Genomic DNA, 18,688 nt, shown 5'->3' with positions numbered 1-18,688 from the left:
GGATATATACCTTTATTAGTATTACTGTACTATTCTATTACAGCTGTTGAATCAAGAAGCTTGTGCAGCTGTGAGATGTTAGTTTCAGTTTCAGATGACTTTATTTAACCCAAATGGGCAATTGATTTGCAGCTTTCCACAGGAATACAGACAACGATCAGTAAGGAAACATGAAAGAGGACACATAAAATCAATCCAAATAAATATCATAAAAATGCCAATAGATAAATCCCATAAATAAATCCAATAAATACATCTTCTAAAAAAGATTAATTGATTTCATTCCAAATTGATGGGGTCTGTGTTTTAAAGCTTAATGACAAACTGAACTTCTCAACAAGAGCTGTTTGTCATGTAAAATAGGAAATGTGTCTTTCCTAATAAAACAAATAACGTGTGATAGAGAGCGACATCACAGGTGCATTTTCTTTTTTTTAAAGAAGTGAGATGTGAAGTGGAAATGTTATTGTTAGAGGTGGTGTCAAGTTGCACTTACTCGGTTTTCCATGTGTGTGAGTGTCTGTGTGTGTGTGTGTGTGTGTGTGTGTGGTTCTTATAGCTCATTCACAACATCCGTGTCTATGCGTCTCTAGTGTTTGATCATCGGAGCGGGGCCATGTGGGTTACGTACAGCCATCGAGCTGGCCTTCCTGGGAGCCAAGGTGGTGCTGCTGGAGAAGAGAGACGCCTTCTCCAGGAACAATGTCCTGCACCTCTGGCCCTTCACCATCCAGGACCTCAGGGGCCTCGGGGCCAAGAAGTTCTACGGGAAATTCTGCGCCGGTGCTATCGATCATATCAGTGAGTGCACATGACAGATCCCACAAGGGCTGGGATAATATGCTTTTCTCCCGATTCGATTCTTCTACGATTTTTTTGATTTTTTGGCGATTCGATTTAAATTGCGATTCTACGATATTGCAGATTCTCTCGATTTTTTAGTCTGCATTTTTAACATTTATCTGCACACAAATACTGTAGGAGCCTAGACATTTACATACTCCATTATAAAGTGAACTTAAACCCGTTTCAAAACCTGTACTCTCTGTATGTAAAAAAGGCTAACAAATGCACATTGCACAATATTCAAAAAAATTCAAAAAAAAAAAAAAAAAAATCAATTTTTGAAAAAAAAAAATCGATTTAAAAATCGTCAAAAAAGATATCGCGATATTTATGTGAATCGATTTTTTTCTCCCACCCCTAGATCCCACCCTCCTTTGCTAGGGGGAATATAGACCATATATAGTTTTTTTGTTGTAGTTTTGCATGCTTTTAAATGTGTCTGTGGTTGAGTGTTGCTTCTCTCTGTCTCTGTGTTTCAGGTATTCGTCAGCTTCAGCTAATGCTGCTCAAAGTGGCGCTCCTGGTGGGCATCGAGATCCACGTCAACGTAGAGTTCAAGGGTCTCATCGAACCCCCCGAAGATCAAGAGAGTGAAAGTAAGTCAGGCCAGCTCCAGGACAAAAAATGAATGAAAACTGAACGTGTGTTACTTTCATCAGAGTATTAATATGTCAAAAGGCTCTGAGCCTGTCGGTGCATTTCTCCGGGATTACACATGCTGTGTTTTCTTAGGGATAGGCTGGAGGGCTGAGGTCCATCCCAGGACACACCCTGCCAGTGAGCTGGAGTTTGATGTCATCATTGGAGCAGATGGAAGGAGAAACACACTACCAGGCAAGTGTGTGTGTGTGTGTGTGTGTGTGCAGGCCAGGGAGAAATGCAATTAGTAACGCACATTTTCCTTGACTAAACAAAGACAGCGCGAGAAAACACTGTTTTGTTTGTTTCCTTCACGTGAACTCGGAGGTCAGTCATAGTGATTACAGTATGACCTCACTTGTGTACAGCTGTGGCCGGGTGCCTGACCTCACTCCATTCCTCACGCATGAATGAGCATTTGTGCATATCCTCGTGTGTGTGTGTGTGTGTGTGTGCGTCTGGCTGCTACATCCAACTTCAGAGAGCGTTTGCTCTCCCAGCAGAGCAGAATAGGAATTGTTGAATTGGCTGTCTGTTTCCTCTATGAGTGTTGGGGCCTCACACACAGTCACACTGGCAGAGCGAAGCCCCCGTGGAGCAGAGGACCGTGACCCCTCTCTGTAACTACTGACTGCCGCGCTGCAGAGAGGAAGCAGCAGGCTCCCTCTGGGATAACCATGAACTCCATCCACACAGCTTGAAAAAGTTGTTTTGTGATGCAGAACATCTGGTCATGTTCACGATGTGCCGTGGCGTGTACATTTGCAGGGTTTTGACATGTAAAAACAGATATTAGCTGGCATATTATTTACACACATGTTTTCGCAGCTCTTCGTCTCGTTGCGCCCGGTGTCTCCCGACCTTCGGGTCACGTTCTGACTGCTTCTTCCTCTTTTGTGAAATCCCCCCTCCAGGGTTTCGGCGTAAGGAGTTCCGGGGCAAGCTTGCCATCGCCATCACCGCTAACTTCATCAACAGGCACACGACGGCGGAGGCAAAGGTGGAGGAGATCAGCGGCGTGGCCTTCATCTTCAACCAGAAGTTCTTTCAAGACCTCAGAGAGGCGACAGGTCGGCACACAGAACCCACTCTCTAGGGATTTTATGTCTTTTCTCAAGGTCAACACATGATAAAAAAGCTTTAAAGGGATAGTTCAACATTTTGGCAAATTGGCCCATTGCCATAATCCCTATAGTCTTAGCAGTAGGTTTGTTACCTTGAATGTGCAGGTCACAACTTGTCCACCAGAGCGTTTTGGAGTTGTTGGATTGTGTATTTGATGAGGGAAACCAAGAAATCCCATTAGCCTCCGTAGCGTAGCTCTGAGCAGCTCGCGGCTCTGCTCTGCCGTTCTAAAAATAGCTTGCACTGACAAATAAAGGTAACAAACCTACTGCTATGACTATAGGGATTATGGCAATGGGCCAATTTGCCAAAATGTTGAACTATCCCTTTAAGTTGCACCATTAAATGTAGATTTTTTTTTTTTTTTGGTTTTGTGGTGATTGTAAGATCTCCAACTTTGTTCTTTGATGCAAAGTAAACAGGACAAATAATCAGTCCTTTGATCACAGATCTGGATTCGTCAGCTCATCCAATTAAAATGCTTGACATTAGGTTCGATGCCAAGCCGGTCCTCAGTTTATTGCTGACATGACGATGTCCCGGCGGGGCCCTTTTGCCTCTGTGCTCTGAGTCGTGTAATTGCCGCTCTTGTCCCCTAATGGCAACGCGACGGTCTGACGCGGCCGTAAAGGAAACGGGATTGTCCTTGGTATGTGACAATACGTCTTTTCTCTGTGGGGTCTTTTTTAGGTATTGACCTGGAAAACATCGTCTACTACAAGGATGACACGCACTACTTTGTGATGACTGCCAAAAAACAGAGCCTGCTGGAGAAAGGAGTCATTCTGCATGTGAGTGATCAAAAGCCCAGAGCTCAGTGTGTGGTGTGGTGTGGTGTGTGTGTATATGTGTACCGGTATGTGTGTGTTTAAGAGACAATTGTCGAGTCTGATTCTGTCTCTCTGTAGCAGACATAAATGGCTATATGCCCGCACAGACCGACAAAATAACAAGTCGGACCGTCTCACTCTTTTTTTGTCCTTGTCTCTTTCTCTCTTTCATTCTTTCAGTCTTTTTATTCCTCCTCTGTCTTTGCCCAGTATCGGCCTAATGGTCTAACCAAGCCAACAGTGTTCGGGGACGAGCTGCCAAGTCAAGCAGACTCACTGAGTGTTTGTGCCCTCACTTTATATGGCAGCTTCCTCTCCCTGGCCACTTTCCACAGGAAACCGGAAAGACGTTTTTTTTTTTTTTTTTTTTTCTACATTTCTGTCTTCATGTAGCATTACTGAAGGTGTTACCTGTGGTGGCTTCTGGATATTAGATTAGCATTTATTTTATTTTTTATAAAGCAAACCACAGCCATCACTTTGTATTTTCTTTTTTTCTTCTCTCTCTCGGATAAATTTAGCTTCCTCACACAAACACAGCTGTTTTGCATATTTTGGCGTCCCTGTGCATGTGCGTGCGTGCCTGTGTTTGTTTTCATGGCGAGCCCATGGCATTAATGAGGTTTTGGTCAGTCTGAAAAAAAAAAAACAGAGGAGGTGGAGGGGGGGATTTGGAGTCAGTAGGCACATGTTAATGAAAAGACATCAGTCACTAGGACCGGGTCTTTGACAGACGGTCCAAGACAGATCCTTTTATAGCAGTGAACATGATGACTCTGTGCTTTCCTTTGAAAATGGATAGAGGAAGGGTGGAGGGGTTGGCAGAACACCGACGAGTCCACACAGTTCAAGGCAAAAAAAAAAAAAAAAAATCAGTCAGCTCTCGCACTCATATCTTCCACTAACCCTGCCCTTCCCTTTTACCCACCGTCACCACCAAGCCTTGCCTGGACGACCAGGGAGCGTGAAGATGGAAGAATGCACCTCTCACCACCCTCTATGAAAACATGTCACTTTGAAAGCACGCAGTGATTTGATGCTACATGTTGGAGAGACTTGTGAAAAGCACAGTTCGTTCCCCTGCGGGTGTCTGGGCCTCCATGCAGCGCAGCGAAGTTAGAACATCAAGTTAGAACTTTTTCTAAAGATGCTCAGTCGTTTTGTTGCTACTATTTTTTTTGTTTTTTTTTCAGTTCTTCTAAGTGTCATTTACTCCTCAAGCCATATCACATGCTCACACTGCATAAAACACAATGATTTGATGTCCCAGAGAACAATTAAAGGGATAGTTCAACATATGTGTTATGTTATATTGGAACAATACCAGACAGAGTTGTTTTCGAGGCAAATGCAGTGACTGCTTTGCCGAAAAACTGCCCCCGATGGGAACGTGCATCAGCAGCTTTGCATGAATTTGCCTCGAAAACAACTCTGTCTGGTAACGTTCTGTTATTATCTCATAGTGTGGTGAATGTGCAGGTCACAACTTGTCCACCAGAGCGTTTTGGAGTTGTTGGATTGTGTATCTGATGAGTTTTATGAGGGGAAACCAAGAAATCCCATTAGCCTCCGTAGCGTAGCTCTGAGCGGGCACTGCTCCGCCGTTCTAAAAATAGCTTGCACCGACAATTAAAGGTAACAAACCTACTGCTATGACTATGGGGATTATGGATTATCCCTTTAACAGTTTTCTGAATGTTCAGTTCAAATTCAAGTTCATCAAAAAGTTAAACACAAACCACAGCTTTTCTTCACATTATTTTCTGTGATTCTTTCTAGGAATCATTTTTGTTGCCTGGTTCTGTGCTCTAGATATTGTGTGGTGGTGCATAGACAGACTCTGCTCATGTAAATAATGTGCATCTGTGCTATTTAAAAATTGATTTAACACGTGCTCTTCTGCCTCAAGTGTCTGGGTCTGACAGAGTAAAATCTGCACCTAAAAAAGAGCATGTGAGGCGTCCCATGGTGATTTCTTATCCTTGAATATTGCCCATCATCATTTTGCTGCAGTCACGGGTTTCTCCGAGTGGAATAATCCTGTAAACAGAACACCTCCTCTGAGATCCGCTGTGTAGTTTGTGCGCCTTCACATCGACATGACAGCATCAGCCCCGAGAATCCTTTGAAGGGCCTTTCTAGTCTGCACTTGTCAGAAGTGTGTAAACCCTGTGTTCATATTATTTTGTCAGTCGATAAACTTGCTGCAAAACAACTTTTTTGTTCTGTTTCATTCATGTTTTATTGCTTTTCTACCACGACTGTCTGCAACACAAACTTCTTCCAATACTGCAGAGTTTTTAAAGGTTGTAACTCTTTGATTACATATTTTTATCTCGTCTTAATGCTTCTCTCGTCTCTCCTGCAGGACTACGCGGACACAGAGATGCTGCTGTCCAGAGCGAACGTGGACCAGGCCGCTCTGCTGTCCTACGCCCGCGAGGCTGCAGATTTCTCCACCAGCCAACAGCTGCCCACACTGGACTTCGCCATCAACCACTACGGCCAGCCCGACGTCGCCATGTTCGACTTCACCTGCATGTACGCCTCCGAGAACGCCGCCATGGTGCGCCAACGCAACGGCCACGCGCTGCTGGTGGCGCTGGTGGGAGACAGCCTGTTGGAGGTGAGAGAATTTTTAAAGAGACTTATTATTTTATTTTACTCAAGTCTACGTCCGTGGATGTTTTTGTGGCCATATTTGGTTGTTGAACGCACGCCTTCGCCGTTCGCTGTTGTCTCGTCTCCAGCCTTTCTGGCCCATGGGCACCGGTATCGCTCGAGGTTTCCTGGCAGCCATGGACTCGGGCTGGATGGTGAAGAGCTGGGCTCAGGGAAAAACTCTTCTGGAGGTGCTGGCTGAGAGGTGAGGGGGCGTGGAAACACTGGTGTGTGTGTGTGTGTGTGTGTGTGCGCACACCAAACTCACTATATTCAAATCCACTGAAACACACACACACACACGTTCCCTCTCTTCAAACACACCCTTTTATCTACGAGTGCTTTACTAGGAAATCTGCCTGTAGGTGATTTCAAGCATCAGTCCCACCTCTTCTGGTACAAACGGGATAAGAGGCTCATAGGAATAATGGAATGTGACTTCTCTGTTGTGATGTAACTCCCCGTGCCCTTTGATAACAGTGTTAAAGGGAAAGCTCTGGGTGTTCTGACACGAGTCGGTACATGTCGACAAACTTTTCGCTACCTCTTATAAGACTCTGCCTGTGCATTATATTTCTTAAAAAAAAAATATATATTATTTTTTTATTTATATCATGCGTGCACATACAAAAAACATATTACCCTCTCATGCGTACATATACTGATTAATACTGCAATACTCACAAGAATAATAATAATAGTAATGATGATGTTAATAATGATAAAATTAATAATAACAGTAATAATGACATGACACAAATATCAAGAGAGTAATAGAACGACAAGAAAAATAGATAGATAGATACTATAGATAGATAGATAGATAGATAGATAGATAGATAGATAGATAGATAGATAGATAGATAGATAGATAGACAGACAGACATACTTTATTGATCCCAAGCTGGGAAATTACAGTGTAGCAGCAGCCTTACACATGGTGATAACAACATATAGTATAAGAATATAAAGAACAAACTATACATAATAAAGTAGCAATAGCAAATAAAATGTGATGTGCAAAAGTATATACAACTAATTGGCAGTGCTGATTTTAGTGCTTTTTTAGCACTAAAATTTTTTTAGCTGTAATAATTTTAATTTATAATAATTTCAATTAGAAAATTATTAAGAGCTAAAAAAAAAAGAAAAAAAAAATTTCATAACTGTACTGTTTCCTCTGTCCTCTTTAGGGAGAGTATATACCGTCTGCTGCCCCAGACCACACCAGAAAACGTCAGTAAGAACTTCAGCCACTACAGCGTGGATCCGACCACGCGCTATCCCAACATTAGCCTTAACTTCCTCAAGCCCAGCCAGGTGAGAAACCGGAGCCAACAACAATAACAATCCCGAGTATTGTCTTTGTCTTTACTGCCCTATAAAATAAATAATACATCAGGATCACTTCACCTGTTTGCGCTGAATATTTTGACAGACGAGTGACGCAGGTTTCGATCACGCGATTACAGCAATTAGTAGTGTAATTATGTGTATGTTGCAGGTGCGGCACCTCATCGACACAGGGGAGTCGAGGGAAATGCGCATTGAAATCGAGAATGTCATCAACAAGTCGACGCCCAAGCTGGCCAGGAACGGTTTGTGTCTTTTGCTTTTTTTTTTATTAGTCTTCAAAAGTCTCAGTGTGCTCATTGATCAGTGTAGGATTTTGCTGCAATCACTGATGCTGAAATGTAATAATGAACTATTTTCACTCTAGAAAATTGCCTGCTTGACAAGCAGTTGCAAGGTAACACAAAGTCCAAATGCATGGTGTTGCTTTTCAGGGTTTCCCTTAATAGTTTTAACAGTTTTGAAAGTTTACCTGCTACGTATTCATGAATGAATGAAATGAAATGAGATGTTCACTGGAATGATGGATTTTTGCGGATGGACTGATTGCAGCCTTTAAAAATAAAAATTTCCTTTGCGTGCACTAACTCGATCATTGATCCTCTCCCCCTGGTTATAGTCAACACCTAATGTGCACTATAGATGTGAAAAGGATTCCTATGAAATCTGCATCTTCTCCTAACCTCTCATTTGCATCCTTATCCTACTTTATATCAAAAAGAAAAAAAAAAGTTTTACATCTCATGGTTCATAATACTTCCTCACTGGCTGGTTGAAACTGGTACTAACAACGTTGTTGAGGCCGTGGATGACACAACTTTACTATCCTATATGCTCAGCCTTGCAGGACCCAAGGCCATGAGATTTCCCAGCCACAGATGTGTAGTGCTTTCTAGAATAAGTTTGCATTTTTACCCCCCAGAATCCATGTTTTATACAATTCAAGTTGCATCAAGTCATTCATTTTCTGTTTTTCTGCCACACCAGAGTCCATCGCTCGATCCAGTAAGCTCCTCAACTGGTGCCAGAGACAAACGGAGGGATACAGGAACGTTAATGTAACAGACCTCACCATGTCCTGGAAGAGCGGTCTGGCCCTGTGCGCCCTCATCCACCGGTACAGACCGGATCTCATGTGAGTATCTGAAAAAAATACATGAGCAACACAGATCAACAGAGCTGGTACTGGCGAGCGTATCCCGGTCGCGAAATGGTTAAAACGGCTGCGGCCTCTGGAATGATCGGCCCGCTGTGTTTATGTGAGTTTGTTCGGTTGCTAATGATGTTTATTGTCTGGTTGGGACCTCGGTTTTGGAAAGTACATCACTGTAAATGAGGTGACAGCTACCAGCCATAATGGCCTCTGGGGTCACTTAACAGATCTTGCCTCATAACCTCCCCCTCCCCTCTTCCTCTCCTCCCACACACACACACACACACACACACACACACAAACACTCCTCCTTACCCCCCTATAAACAACACAGTCTCCATCCGCAGTGCCTAATGTAGTTTGTTACCCACTCAAGGCAACGTGGCAATTAACATTATTAGCCATTAGTGTCTTTGTCCTTCCTGACCTTTTTACCAAGAGGTGCAGCCGTTGTGCTCCGCTGCCTGTGATAGGTCAGATGGTGGGAGGAGGAGGAGGGGGGGGGTGGGGGTACCTTGGGGAAAACCGCGTTCACGTGTAGGCATGTACTGTAGAAGACGGATGCTGATGATGAGTGAGTGTGGGCTTACTGAGTGGAGGGTCTGCTGCTCCGCGTCTGATGTGATGTTCCACCGCTAATGTTTTTAAATGGACTGAATGTGCAGCTGAAACGTATTGATGATCCAAGTTAATGGGGTTCTCAGCTGCAGTGTAATGACATTTACAGGAATGCTGTCCATACCATGTGCAGCCGTCTGCAGTATAGAAATGCTTCTTCAATTGTCTTGTTAATGTGGGTTCACCATTACCCTCTGCTAAATCAGCTCGTGTGTAAATGTGGAGCATATTCAAGTTACATTAAATAGATTAACATGGATTTTTTCTTGCTACATGCATTTTTTTGGGCTGTCCATTATCTTTTTTAATTTCTTTTACTTTATTGTGAAATACAAGACAAACAACACAGTGGACATACATCAGTCTATACACAAAGTTTGAAAAAGGTGTGTGTGTATATGTGTAATTCAGGTATAATATATGGATGGTGGTTGCAATTGTAATGTAATGTACTTTATTTATACAGCCCTTTACAACAATCCTTTCGGTGTACCAAAGTGCTTTATAGCAGGTAATAAATAAAAAGAAGAATAAGTAAAAACAATTAAAAACAATAAAATAACAGTGAAAGCAATAAAATACAGCAAAATCAAATAAGATAAGATGAAATAAGATAGTGATAGCAGTAATAAAGAAAGTAATGTTTTATTATATTCCAAAATCACCACATACAAACAAGTACACAAGCCAAACAAAAATCAAACACAGAACAATAAAGAAATAATTAATGAATAATAATAGTAATACCGGTCATAATAGTAATGGCAGGTGGTATTAAGGACAGTTGTGATAGCATTAGCTGGACAACAATAATAACATAACTCATAATAGTGATAATAACAGTAATAATTCTGAAAATGAGAAAGAAAAATAAGAACAAAGGATGAAAGGTCTGTCCATTATCTTTGTGATGTCCCATCTCAGTCCAACCCTGTCTTTTGACTCTCCTCCGTCCTTCCTTGTGTCTCCCTCAGCGACTTCGACTCGCTGGACGAGCGCGACCAGGAGAAGAACAACCAGTTGGGTTTCGACGTGGCCGAGAAGGAGTTTGGCATCTCGCCCTGCATGACTGGCAAGGAGATGTCTTCTGTGGTGGAGCCAGACAAACTCTCCATGGTCATGTACCTCAGCCAGTTCTATGAGATGTTTAGGGACACAGTGCCACCCGGAGGTGAGAGTGAGCGATGCACCACCACCACCACCACCAGACCCTCTTTGTTCTGTAATCCGGTTTTGTGAGGCGTCTGTAATTACATAAGTGTCATCTTCAGACAGATGCTGCGAAAAACATAATTACCTGTAATCCTGAGAGGAATTTGAAGTGCTATTTTCTTTCGCCTGTAACCTCTCATTCTCTTTGTGGATTTTCTTTCTCAGATAACCACAACTTGAGTCCCGAGGAGAAGGCTGCGCTCATAGCCAGCACCAAATCTCCCATATCGTTCCTCAGCAAGCTCGGTCAGAGCATAGCCATATCCAGGAAACGTAATCCAAAGGTCAGTGCCTGCGAGAAATGCACCGTTTCTTGCCACCACGAGATTTCTTAAATTATCATATCACTGTTTTAAAATAACTCGCGCCGTGTCGTCAGCAGGACAAAAAGGAGAAGGATGTCGACGGTTTGGGGAAGAGAAGGAAAACCAGTCAGTCTGAAGATGTGAGTGGTTGTGACAGCTCAGCGTCTCAGATGTTGAGCTTGTGATTTGCTGTTTGATCAGTTTATCCAGCCAGAACAGACTAATTAATCTCTCTAGACTGGAAAAAAAAACAAAAAAAACAACCTGTTTTCTCTATTTTCCTCGCAGGAGGAGGCATCCAGGACCGGTCGTGACGACAGGCCGTCAGCCCCTGCTATTCTGTCTGAGAGAAAAACGGACTCTGCCGCCGTTGGGAACCACAACAAAGTCAAGGTCATGGCCACGCAGCTACTCGCCAAGTTTGAGGAGAACGCCCCCGCCCAGCACACGGGACTGAAAAGACAGGTATGGAGGAAGTCACGTGGTTTCAATTTGTGGTGGAGAGAGAGAGAGACAGAGGGAAGATGAATCAGCAGGGGAGAGATGTTCAGGCTGCGTGGGAGTTCAGGTTACCTTTCTGCAATACTGATTGTGGTTTGTTTTTCCCTTTTCACAATGAGTATTTTGATAATAATGCAGATTTCACATCGTTCGACAAGGTCTCCCTCCGCCGGTCTCATGATGGACGAGCCCGTAGGCCGCCGTATTAATGAGCCCAGAGCCAGAATGCTAATGTCGGTCAGTGCTGGGTATTGTTCCTGAGTCATGTAGGCGGGCCTCACAGTGCTGACTCGGCTCGGAGGTCTCGGGCAAATGGGTTTGCCAAGCGCTGTGTTTTTTTTTTTTTTCTTGCTACTGTGGAGCAGCAGAGCAGAGTGGGAGGGGGGATGTGGGCTGTGGAAACACTGGACAGTATTGTGGATTGAGAGAAAGAAAAGACGGCTCGCCACTGTTACAGACTGAGACAACGTCTTGTTACTGTGCGACTTGACATCGCCCATTCTTCCTTTCATGTCAGAATAAAAGCTTTATGACCACCAGGTGACTGTGAAAATAGCTGATTTAGATTATTTTTGGGGGGGTTTTGTGGGCTGAAAATGTAGCAGATAACTTGGTTTAAGATATGAGTCTTCATTTCCTCTCTTTCCATTTATTATTAATGTTTATTTTGCATGACTTTTACTGTGAAGTATCTCTGGCTTCTATTATAAAACATCTCCCAGCATGATCCTCTTATGACTGTCTGTCATTTCCTTCAGTTTTGAACACTTATTTTTCCAACCACATTCACTTCCTCTTTTTTTCCGTCTCTCTGTCTCTGTGTCTCTCTCCTCTGCCTCTCTGTCTCCCATCATGGACCATTTTCATGATGCCTTCCTTCCTTGCATGGTTGGTTGGTTGGTTATTCTGGCCCTCTTCATTTGCCACGCTCGCTGTCACTCATCTTCCCTCGGGCCACACACAAAAGGGGGACTCTCTGCCCAATCTGGATCGCCTTTTGCCCCCTTCCCCGCCCCAAACCCCTGTGAATGAGCCAATGCGCCTGGCCCCTGTCCCAGCATGGAGAAAGGTAAAAGAGTGGAGCCGTGCCACCCTGATCCCCTTAGAGACTAACGGCTAGACTGACTCATCTAACCATATGTCCGTGTGGTGTGTGTCATAGACGGGGAAAAGCTGCTTTAATAACGTTGGTCTGTGCTAGTCTGTTCTCTGTAGCAGGATGTGTAGTGTCAGATTTGGTGGCTGCTTTAACTCTGCTGCTGCTTGGAAACGACGTGTGTTGTGTGGTTAACAAAACTGTGTGAATGTTTGAATGTTTTTATTAACTTCTCGATGGAATAGCTGTGAATTTTTGTGTATTTTGTGACTGAGAGAAAGAGAGAAAGAGAGAGAGAGAGACATAAGAATGCAGCACTGTCATGGTGTCTCTCTCCTCCTTGCTTCTCCTCCTGTCCCGGCTCAGAGGCGCACACAGCAGCAGGAGCAGCTGAGCATTCGCTACAAAGAAATGGTCAAGTGTCAGACGCTGCCCAACAGAGGGGAGCAGGTACGGTGGCCTGGTAGTTCCTCCCAACAACTCCTTTCACATCCCCATCCAGTCTAGGTTAGGTTCACCCTCCTGCAGATGAGATGTCAGGATCATTTTCACAGTTTGAGACGCCAGAAAACATCCACTTTGAACAAATAAAACCGTAACAAACAACAAATTCTTGTTAACAGCTGTTAAAAGTAGAAATACAAATATAAGGTGGAACATGATTCTTCCACCACATGGCATATATTGATTCTTCTTGGTCAGTTCGGAGACATTTTGTTTAGGTTAAGGTTAGGTTAAGGTTACTTTATTGGTCTCCACTAGGGAAATTTGGCTCGAAGATAGGGAACAAGTTGCAACACATAAGGAAAAAGAACAAAAATCAAAAAAACATACTGATGTAGATGTCCACTCACACCAGCACTCAAATGCATACATACACCAACTGGAACCATACATGTATAGCCTACATTCATTTCGACAACACATAACCTCATAACATACATTAATCCATTCACTCACATGTATCCATAGCTTGAGTCATACGTATACCTTCATTTGTTTTCTAGATGTTAAAGAGAAATAGAATTAGTCCTCTAAATTAGGACGTCTCTGAACTGACTGTAGAAAAAGTTCATGTCCAAAATGCAAAAAAAAAAGTTATAAATAACCAATATACCAGTACCAATATATTCAAAACACAAAATAACATGTGCATAATAATGCACATGTCTAGTTAAGGAACCCTGTGGAGAAACAAAGCTCTGTTTAAATTCACATTTCTCTCCAAAAAGTGTATTTTCTAAGACTTAAAAAATGTGCTGAATCAAAATGAAGTCCTTGGTGCTGCTAGCAGTCAAAAAAATATTTCTTGTAGAAAAAAAAAATATCTAAAAGTTGAATATGTATTTTCAAGAAAAACACATCAGAACAGAATTGCTAGTCTTCTTCTATAACATCTACCTCCCTCCTCTTTCATGTTGCATATTTGCCCACCACTTTGTTTTGACTCCTGAGCTCCTGTTAGGGTTCCCCCTACCTCTAGTTTTTCATCCCTCCCTGTGAAAATAGATACATTCAGGGTTGCTGTTTTTATTAGCCAACAATCCTCATAGCTGCACAGAAGAAACAAGATCCATCCAGCACCACATTGACTCCTGCAGCCGCAGTAGAGGACCAGATGTAGTCCACTGCCCTCTCTTGTTGACACCCTGCTTTATTGTTTTCCCTCATGAATAACAGGAGTCAGCGCAGTGAAAGTGCCAGAACCAGTTTTCTCCTGCTGATGCTCAGAAAGTTTTTTTTTTTTTTTTGTCTTCTCAGTCGATTAAGCATTCACATCACAGACATTGATTTAAAGCCTCAAACTCTGCTGTTTAAGGGGATTTAATGTGCTGCTGTTCTTAAACGTCCTCCTGCTGCACTTAAAGTCTCTCGGTGCTGAGTAAATTAGATGAAAGTTAGTTGTAAAAGTCTGGAGGTAACTGCTTTAATCCAGAGTGCTTACTCTACACAAAGTGTCTCTGATTGAGTTTTTAGAAAAGCCATCTTAAAAACAACTTTCTTCTGTAATATTGTAATAAAGTTTCCTAAACATCAGCTTTAAAGTTTAGAAATTAATTACAGCACCATTTAATTATATTTTCTTTTGTCTCCCCAATGCATTTTATAAAATGTTGTATTGTGCCCTATACACTTTATAGATACTCTTTTCTATCTGTATGGAAATGTGTCGTGCATTGCTAATGGTGCTTCTACTGTGTTGTAAGTGAGTCTAACCAAATGAAGTACAACACTACACTAACCTATTAACCAAACAGTGCACTTAAATACGATGTTGAGGGTTATATGAATAACAAAGAGGAAGAGAATAAACACAAATCTTGCCACTATAGCTCATCATTTTCATCCTCATCCTCATCTGCTCGATCTGCTGTTCCTGTTCATCTCTCAAGGCCAGAAGTGGTGCAGACCAAGTGTCCAGCTCGGGCTCTCGGAGCTGCCCAAAGAAAACCATTCTGCTCCCTTCTTCCTCCTCCACTTCCTCGCTCTCTCTTCACTCAGAGGTGACGCACAGTCTGCTGTATCTGTCTGTTTTCTGTCTTGTCTATCTCTGCCTCAAATCCATGGCGAAACCCTTCAAGTGCAGCCCCCCCCCCCCCCCCCCCCTAGCCCCCTTATATTTACTCCCTTAACTCCCCGTGTTTACCTCCAGAACCCAGTCTTCCTAATCATGTCTGCTGGACCTCAGACTTGACCTCTGCAGTGTGTAGCGCTAATAAAAACAAAATGCTGCAATTCCCACAGCGAACTTTCAAGAGAGGTCACAGTCTTGTTTTTCTTCGCTGTGAGTGGGTTGTGTGTGTGTGTGTGTCGTTATCAGAGGAGCAGCTTGTTTTAATGCTGAAGGGTATGTCGGTCGGGATGTGTGATGGCTTGTAAATAAATTCACACTCAAGAGACCTCGGCTGATTTTTTAACTTATTGTCAGGCGCTGTCAGGGAGACAATCGAGCTGTTACAAAGACAAGTTGTTGAATGTTGTTCTAGAGGTCAGACTACATTATGCTGGATGAAAACTAAATTGTTAATACAAACCACCTGTCTGCCCGTTTCTGCCCTTTAAGAATTTACATAAAAGTCCAGAGGAAGAGGAGCTTGAATACTACGAACGGCCTCTGGAGGACGGGGTAGAGTAAACCAGTGATTGCATGGACATTGCTTGTTGTTTGTGGTTGGGTTTTTTTCGATGAGATAATGGTTGGTGTTGCTGTGAACAGACATCTGGGGGGAACAAACTGTTCTTTTCCTTGTATAAAACCATGCTATTAAAAGCATTCAGCCACTACATACATACATACACCCACGCAGCATCAAGTCTCAATAGAGCCGTCCTTGGCAGGAATGGAAACCGTTGCACCTGACGGATCCTGGCCCCATTCACATACCCGGTATACAGGAACGGGCCGAGCGCCTGATCTCCAAGTTTAAAGGCAAACCTGACAAGCCGAAGCTGAAGGTGAACACCATGCATGGCTGTTTTTGTTACACACATGGGTTTCTAGTGTTGAGTGTTGTTTTTACTTTTTACTCTGAAGACTAATGCCCTCTTTCAACCATCCCTTTTTTTTTTTTTCCCTCCGTGGAGTTTAAGAATAAGCCGTCCCGTTTCTTTATAGAGCAGTGGTACTTGTCCCGGGGCCTAACTGGGAACTCTGGTTCACCACTGTCCTCTCCTGACTCTTCCAGAAAGGTTAGGTTTCTGCTGCTGTGTACTAACTCAGTCATCTCCCTCTGTTGTACTGAGGAAATAACCTGCCATGGAGTTTTTTTATTTTTATTTCTGTGAGGTCAGGCAGGCTCACTTGAGCTTGTTGAGTTTATTTATCTCAAGTGTAGTCTGTTGTTTGGCTAGGTTTTTTTTCTGCTTGATATAGCTACTAACTCTAGGGCACAACAGTTTACCAACTCAGGCTCACGTTGCTACATAAATGAAAGACTGTCAGCTGGAACTATGAAAACAACGACTTAAATACCATATGTGGTCTGTACCACAATGGCAAGCTTTTTGGAAGAGAGAGATTGTTTGTTTTTTTCGTGGAAACCACTAAACCGACTACATTTTCCTCCTTGAACATCCTTCTGGTGATTGAACCATCTTTTTCTCTGCAGGAGTCGGCAGGGCCTCTGCATTCTGATGACCAAGTGCCCTTATATGTGCTTAGTATTCAGGAGAGGGCCGAGCAACTTGCCTTTCAGTTTGAAGGCAAGCCAGTTGCACCACAGGTGACATTTCCACCTATTGATATGGATAGATAATTAGCAGTTGCACTTTTAAACACATTGATAAATGCATGCAAGCACTCACTGTTGGTCAACTTTACCTTCTTAGGGGTATTCAGCAAAATCATTCATATATGCCTTGGAATATATTTCTACTGTTTTTGCATTAGGATAAAGTCATGTAGATGGACAGCATCACATGAGCTGTAAAACTAAAGGGTAGATGAATGATTTTTGTAGATTTATTAAAGTTTTGTGAATCAGATTTATAGAATCTGACATTAAAACATGACGTTTTTCTTTTTATCTGGCTAATTCACAAAAAGAATAAACCTTCACACTACAAACTACAATTGTATAGGATTACAAGATTTCAGAATTGCAAATAGAAAGACAACACAAACTACCAAACACAAGGTTTTATCTCAGTGTTTCTACTGTCGCTGCCCCTGACTCAGCAATTTAAGTTAACATATTAACATACAGAGCATCAGATGGAATTACACCTGGTTTCAATAGAAAACCCATGTTAAATTCACGTGAATTTGAGATACATATGACTAAGAAGAAGTAACATAAATAATATATAGAAGTTACAATGAATTAAAATGAGAAAAAGCAGTGTTCATATCACTTTGCTACTCAGGAGTCTATGCTAACGTGTTGGTGAAGTACACAACAGCAAATACAGTAGAAATCGCAACTAATTGTATTGTTTGACTCGAGTTCAGTCAACTTTGTTTGCCACTTGCTCAGATATTGATAGAAACAAACTTTAGAAAGAGAAATATAGAGATTGTATTGACTAAAAAAAAACATTGTTGGCATACTAAACAATTTATGCTAATTTGTAAGTATTGAAGACAACCCCAGAGGGAATAAGGCTGACCAACAGACAATTTCCTGACAACTTTATCGAGTGAAATGAGAAAACAACTGGTGTAAAAAAAAAACATTTTAATTTAACTTTACTACACCTCTAACTTCTCTTCTTTCCCCCTCTTTTGTGGAGACTAAGAAAAAACCCTCTCGTTTTTTTATGGAACAATGGCACCTGGCCCGAGCCCAGAGTCCTCCTGGTTCTCCCTCTGCCACCTTGAGACAGGTAGTCACGTCACGTCACGCCGCGCCTCGGAGGAATGGAGTGTGGTGGCGACACTAACACACGACTGCACCTGCATTTGGTCTTTGAAGAAGTCGCATCGTGTCACTTTGTTGATAAAAAAAACACAGCTTAATCCCACCTGAGACCTGCTTTGAAAACCTGGCAGCTTCTTATCTGACACAACTAATGTGCAACCTGTTAACTGTTTACTGTGGTGGTTGTTGTTGTTGTGATGACTATGTGGGTGTGAGTCATCGGCCCCTGTGACTGTGCGACTCCATTCGATACCAATATATTCTTATCTGGGGCGTGCTTGAAATCAATTATGATTCCCAAAGTTGTTTTGCTAAGGGAGTCGCTGCTGGTAGTTGTTTTAGATTGGAGGAGCAGTTTGGCAGTAAAAAATCTAATCTAGCGTCACTCCCATGTTGACGAGCACCGTTCCAACTGTGGCAGAGTAACAACCCAGCAGTGGGACACGGCAGAGCCTGCTCAAATCTCATTTCAAAGATTTTGTGGCTTAGGTTTGCTCATACCACATGTGACCTCAATTCTTCTCCTATTGAGGATCAAACAGCTTATTTTGGACTTTTATTATTTATTATTTTCAGAGTTTTTAAGCCCAGTTTTAGAGAAGAAATTTACAGGATTTGATGATTGTGATCTAAATTCAGAGGATACACATTTAGCATAGTGCTTTGCTTTCTGGCGTTTTGTTTTGTTAATATTTATTGTTTAATACGGTGCAGTGTGAGTCACTCTGCGTGTGTGTGTGTGAATGCATGTGAATGAAAAATGCATGACTGCTTTACACGAGTGTGTAAGCATGAATAACGGTGTCCATCAGCCGTTTATGTTACAGATCTACTTAGTAGCTCTCTTCTTGTCTTTGGAAATACTGGTAATATACTTCATCTATCAGTACACTAATGCTCCTTGTTGGCAAACGATTGCACAATTGAATTTATGGAATAATTGGTTTGATTGAGGGCAGATGTTTAGAGCTGCTCGGTTTGTAACTACT

At 42.4% G+C, this 18,688-nt stretch overlaps 1 protein-coding gene across 1 annotated transcript in view; it reads left to right on the top strand.

The window, feature by feature from the left end:
- mical3a (microtubule associated monooxygenase, calponin and LIM domain containing 3a) overlaps positions 1-18,688 on the top strand; it is a 77,895-nt gene that overhangs the window by 23,952 nt on the left and 35,255 nt on the right. Inside the window, exons 3-24 of the mRNA XM_083974241.1 lie at positions 594-801; positions 1,326-1,442; positions 1,579-1,680; positions 2,400-2,555; positions 3,301-3,401; positions 5,809-6,066; positions 6,191-6,306; positions 7,295-7,421; positions 7,606-7,699; positions 7,822-7,851; positions 8,442-8,589; positions 10,200-10,396; positions 10,603-10,721; positions 10,820-10,882; positions 11,031-11,207; positions 12,211-12,312; positions 14,733-14,843; positions 15,404-15,466; positions 15,679-15,795; positions 15,925-16,029; positions 16,449-16,562; positions 17,572-17,664. Of these exons, the coding sequence (XP_083830367.1) occupies positions 594-801; positions 1,326-1,442; positions 1,579-1,680; positions 2,400-2,555; positions 3,301-3,401; positions 5,809-6,066; positions 6,191-6,306; positions 7,295-7,421; positions 7,606-7,699; positions 7,822-7,851; positions 8,442-8,589; positions 10,200-10,396; positions 10,603-10,721; positions 10,820-10,882; positions 11,031-11,207; positions 12,211-12,312; positions 14,733-14,843; positions 15,404-15,466; positions 15,679-15,795; positions 15,925-16,029; positions 16,449-16,562; positions 17,572-17,664 (2,718 nt within the window). The remainder of the gene's footprint in view (positions 1-593; positions 802-1,325; positions 1,443-1,578; positions 1,681-2,399; positions 2,556-3,300; positions 3,402-5,808; positions 6,067-6,190; positions 6,307-7,294; positions 7,422-7,605; positions 7,700-7,821; positions 7,852-8,441; positions 8,590-10,199; positions 10,397-10,602; positions 10,722-10,819; positions 10,883-11,030; positions 11,208-12,210; positions 12,313-14,732; positions 14,844-15,403; positions 15,467-15,678; positions 15,796-15,924; positions 16,030-16,448; positions 16,563-17,571; positions 17,665-18,688) is intronic.

The sequence above is a fragment of the Trachurus trachurus genome (genome assembly GCF_905171665.1).
Source record: "Trachurus trachurus genome assembly, chromosome: 6".
Lineage (NCBI taxonomy): Eukaryota > Metazoa > Chordata > Actinopteri > Carangiformes > Carangidae > Trachurus > Trachurus trachurus.
The sequence above is the reverse complement of the archived record's forward strand: the minus strand, read 5'-3'. Positions and strand labels throughout refer to the sequence as shown.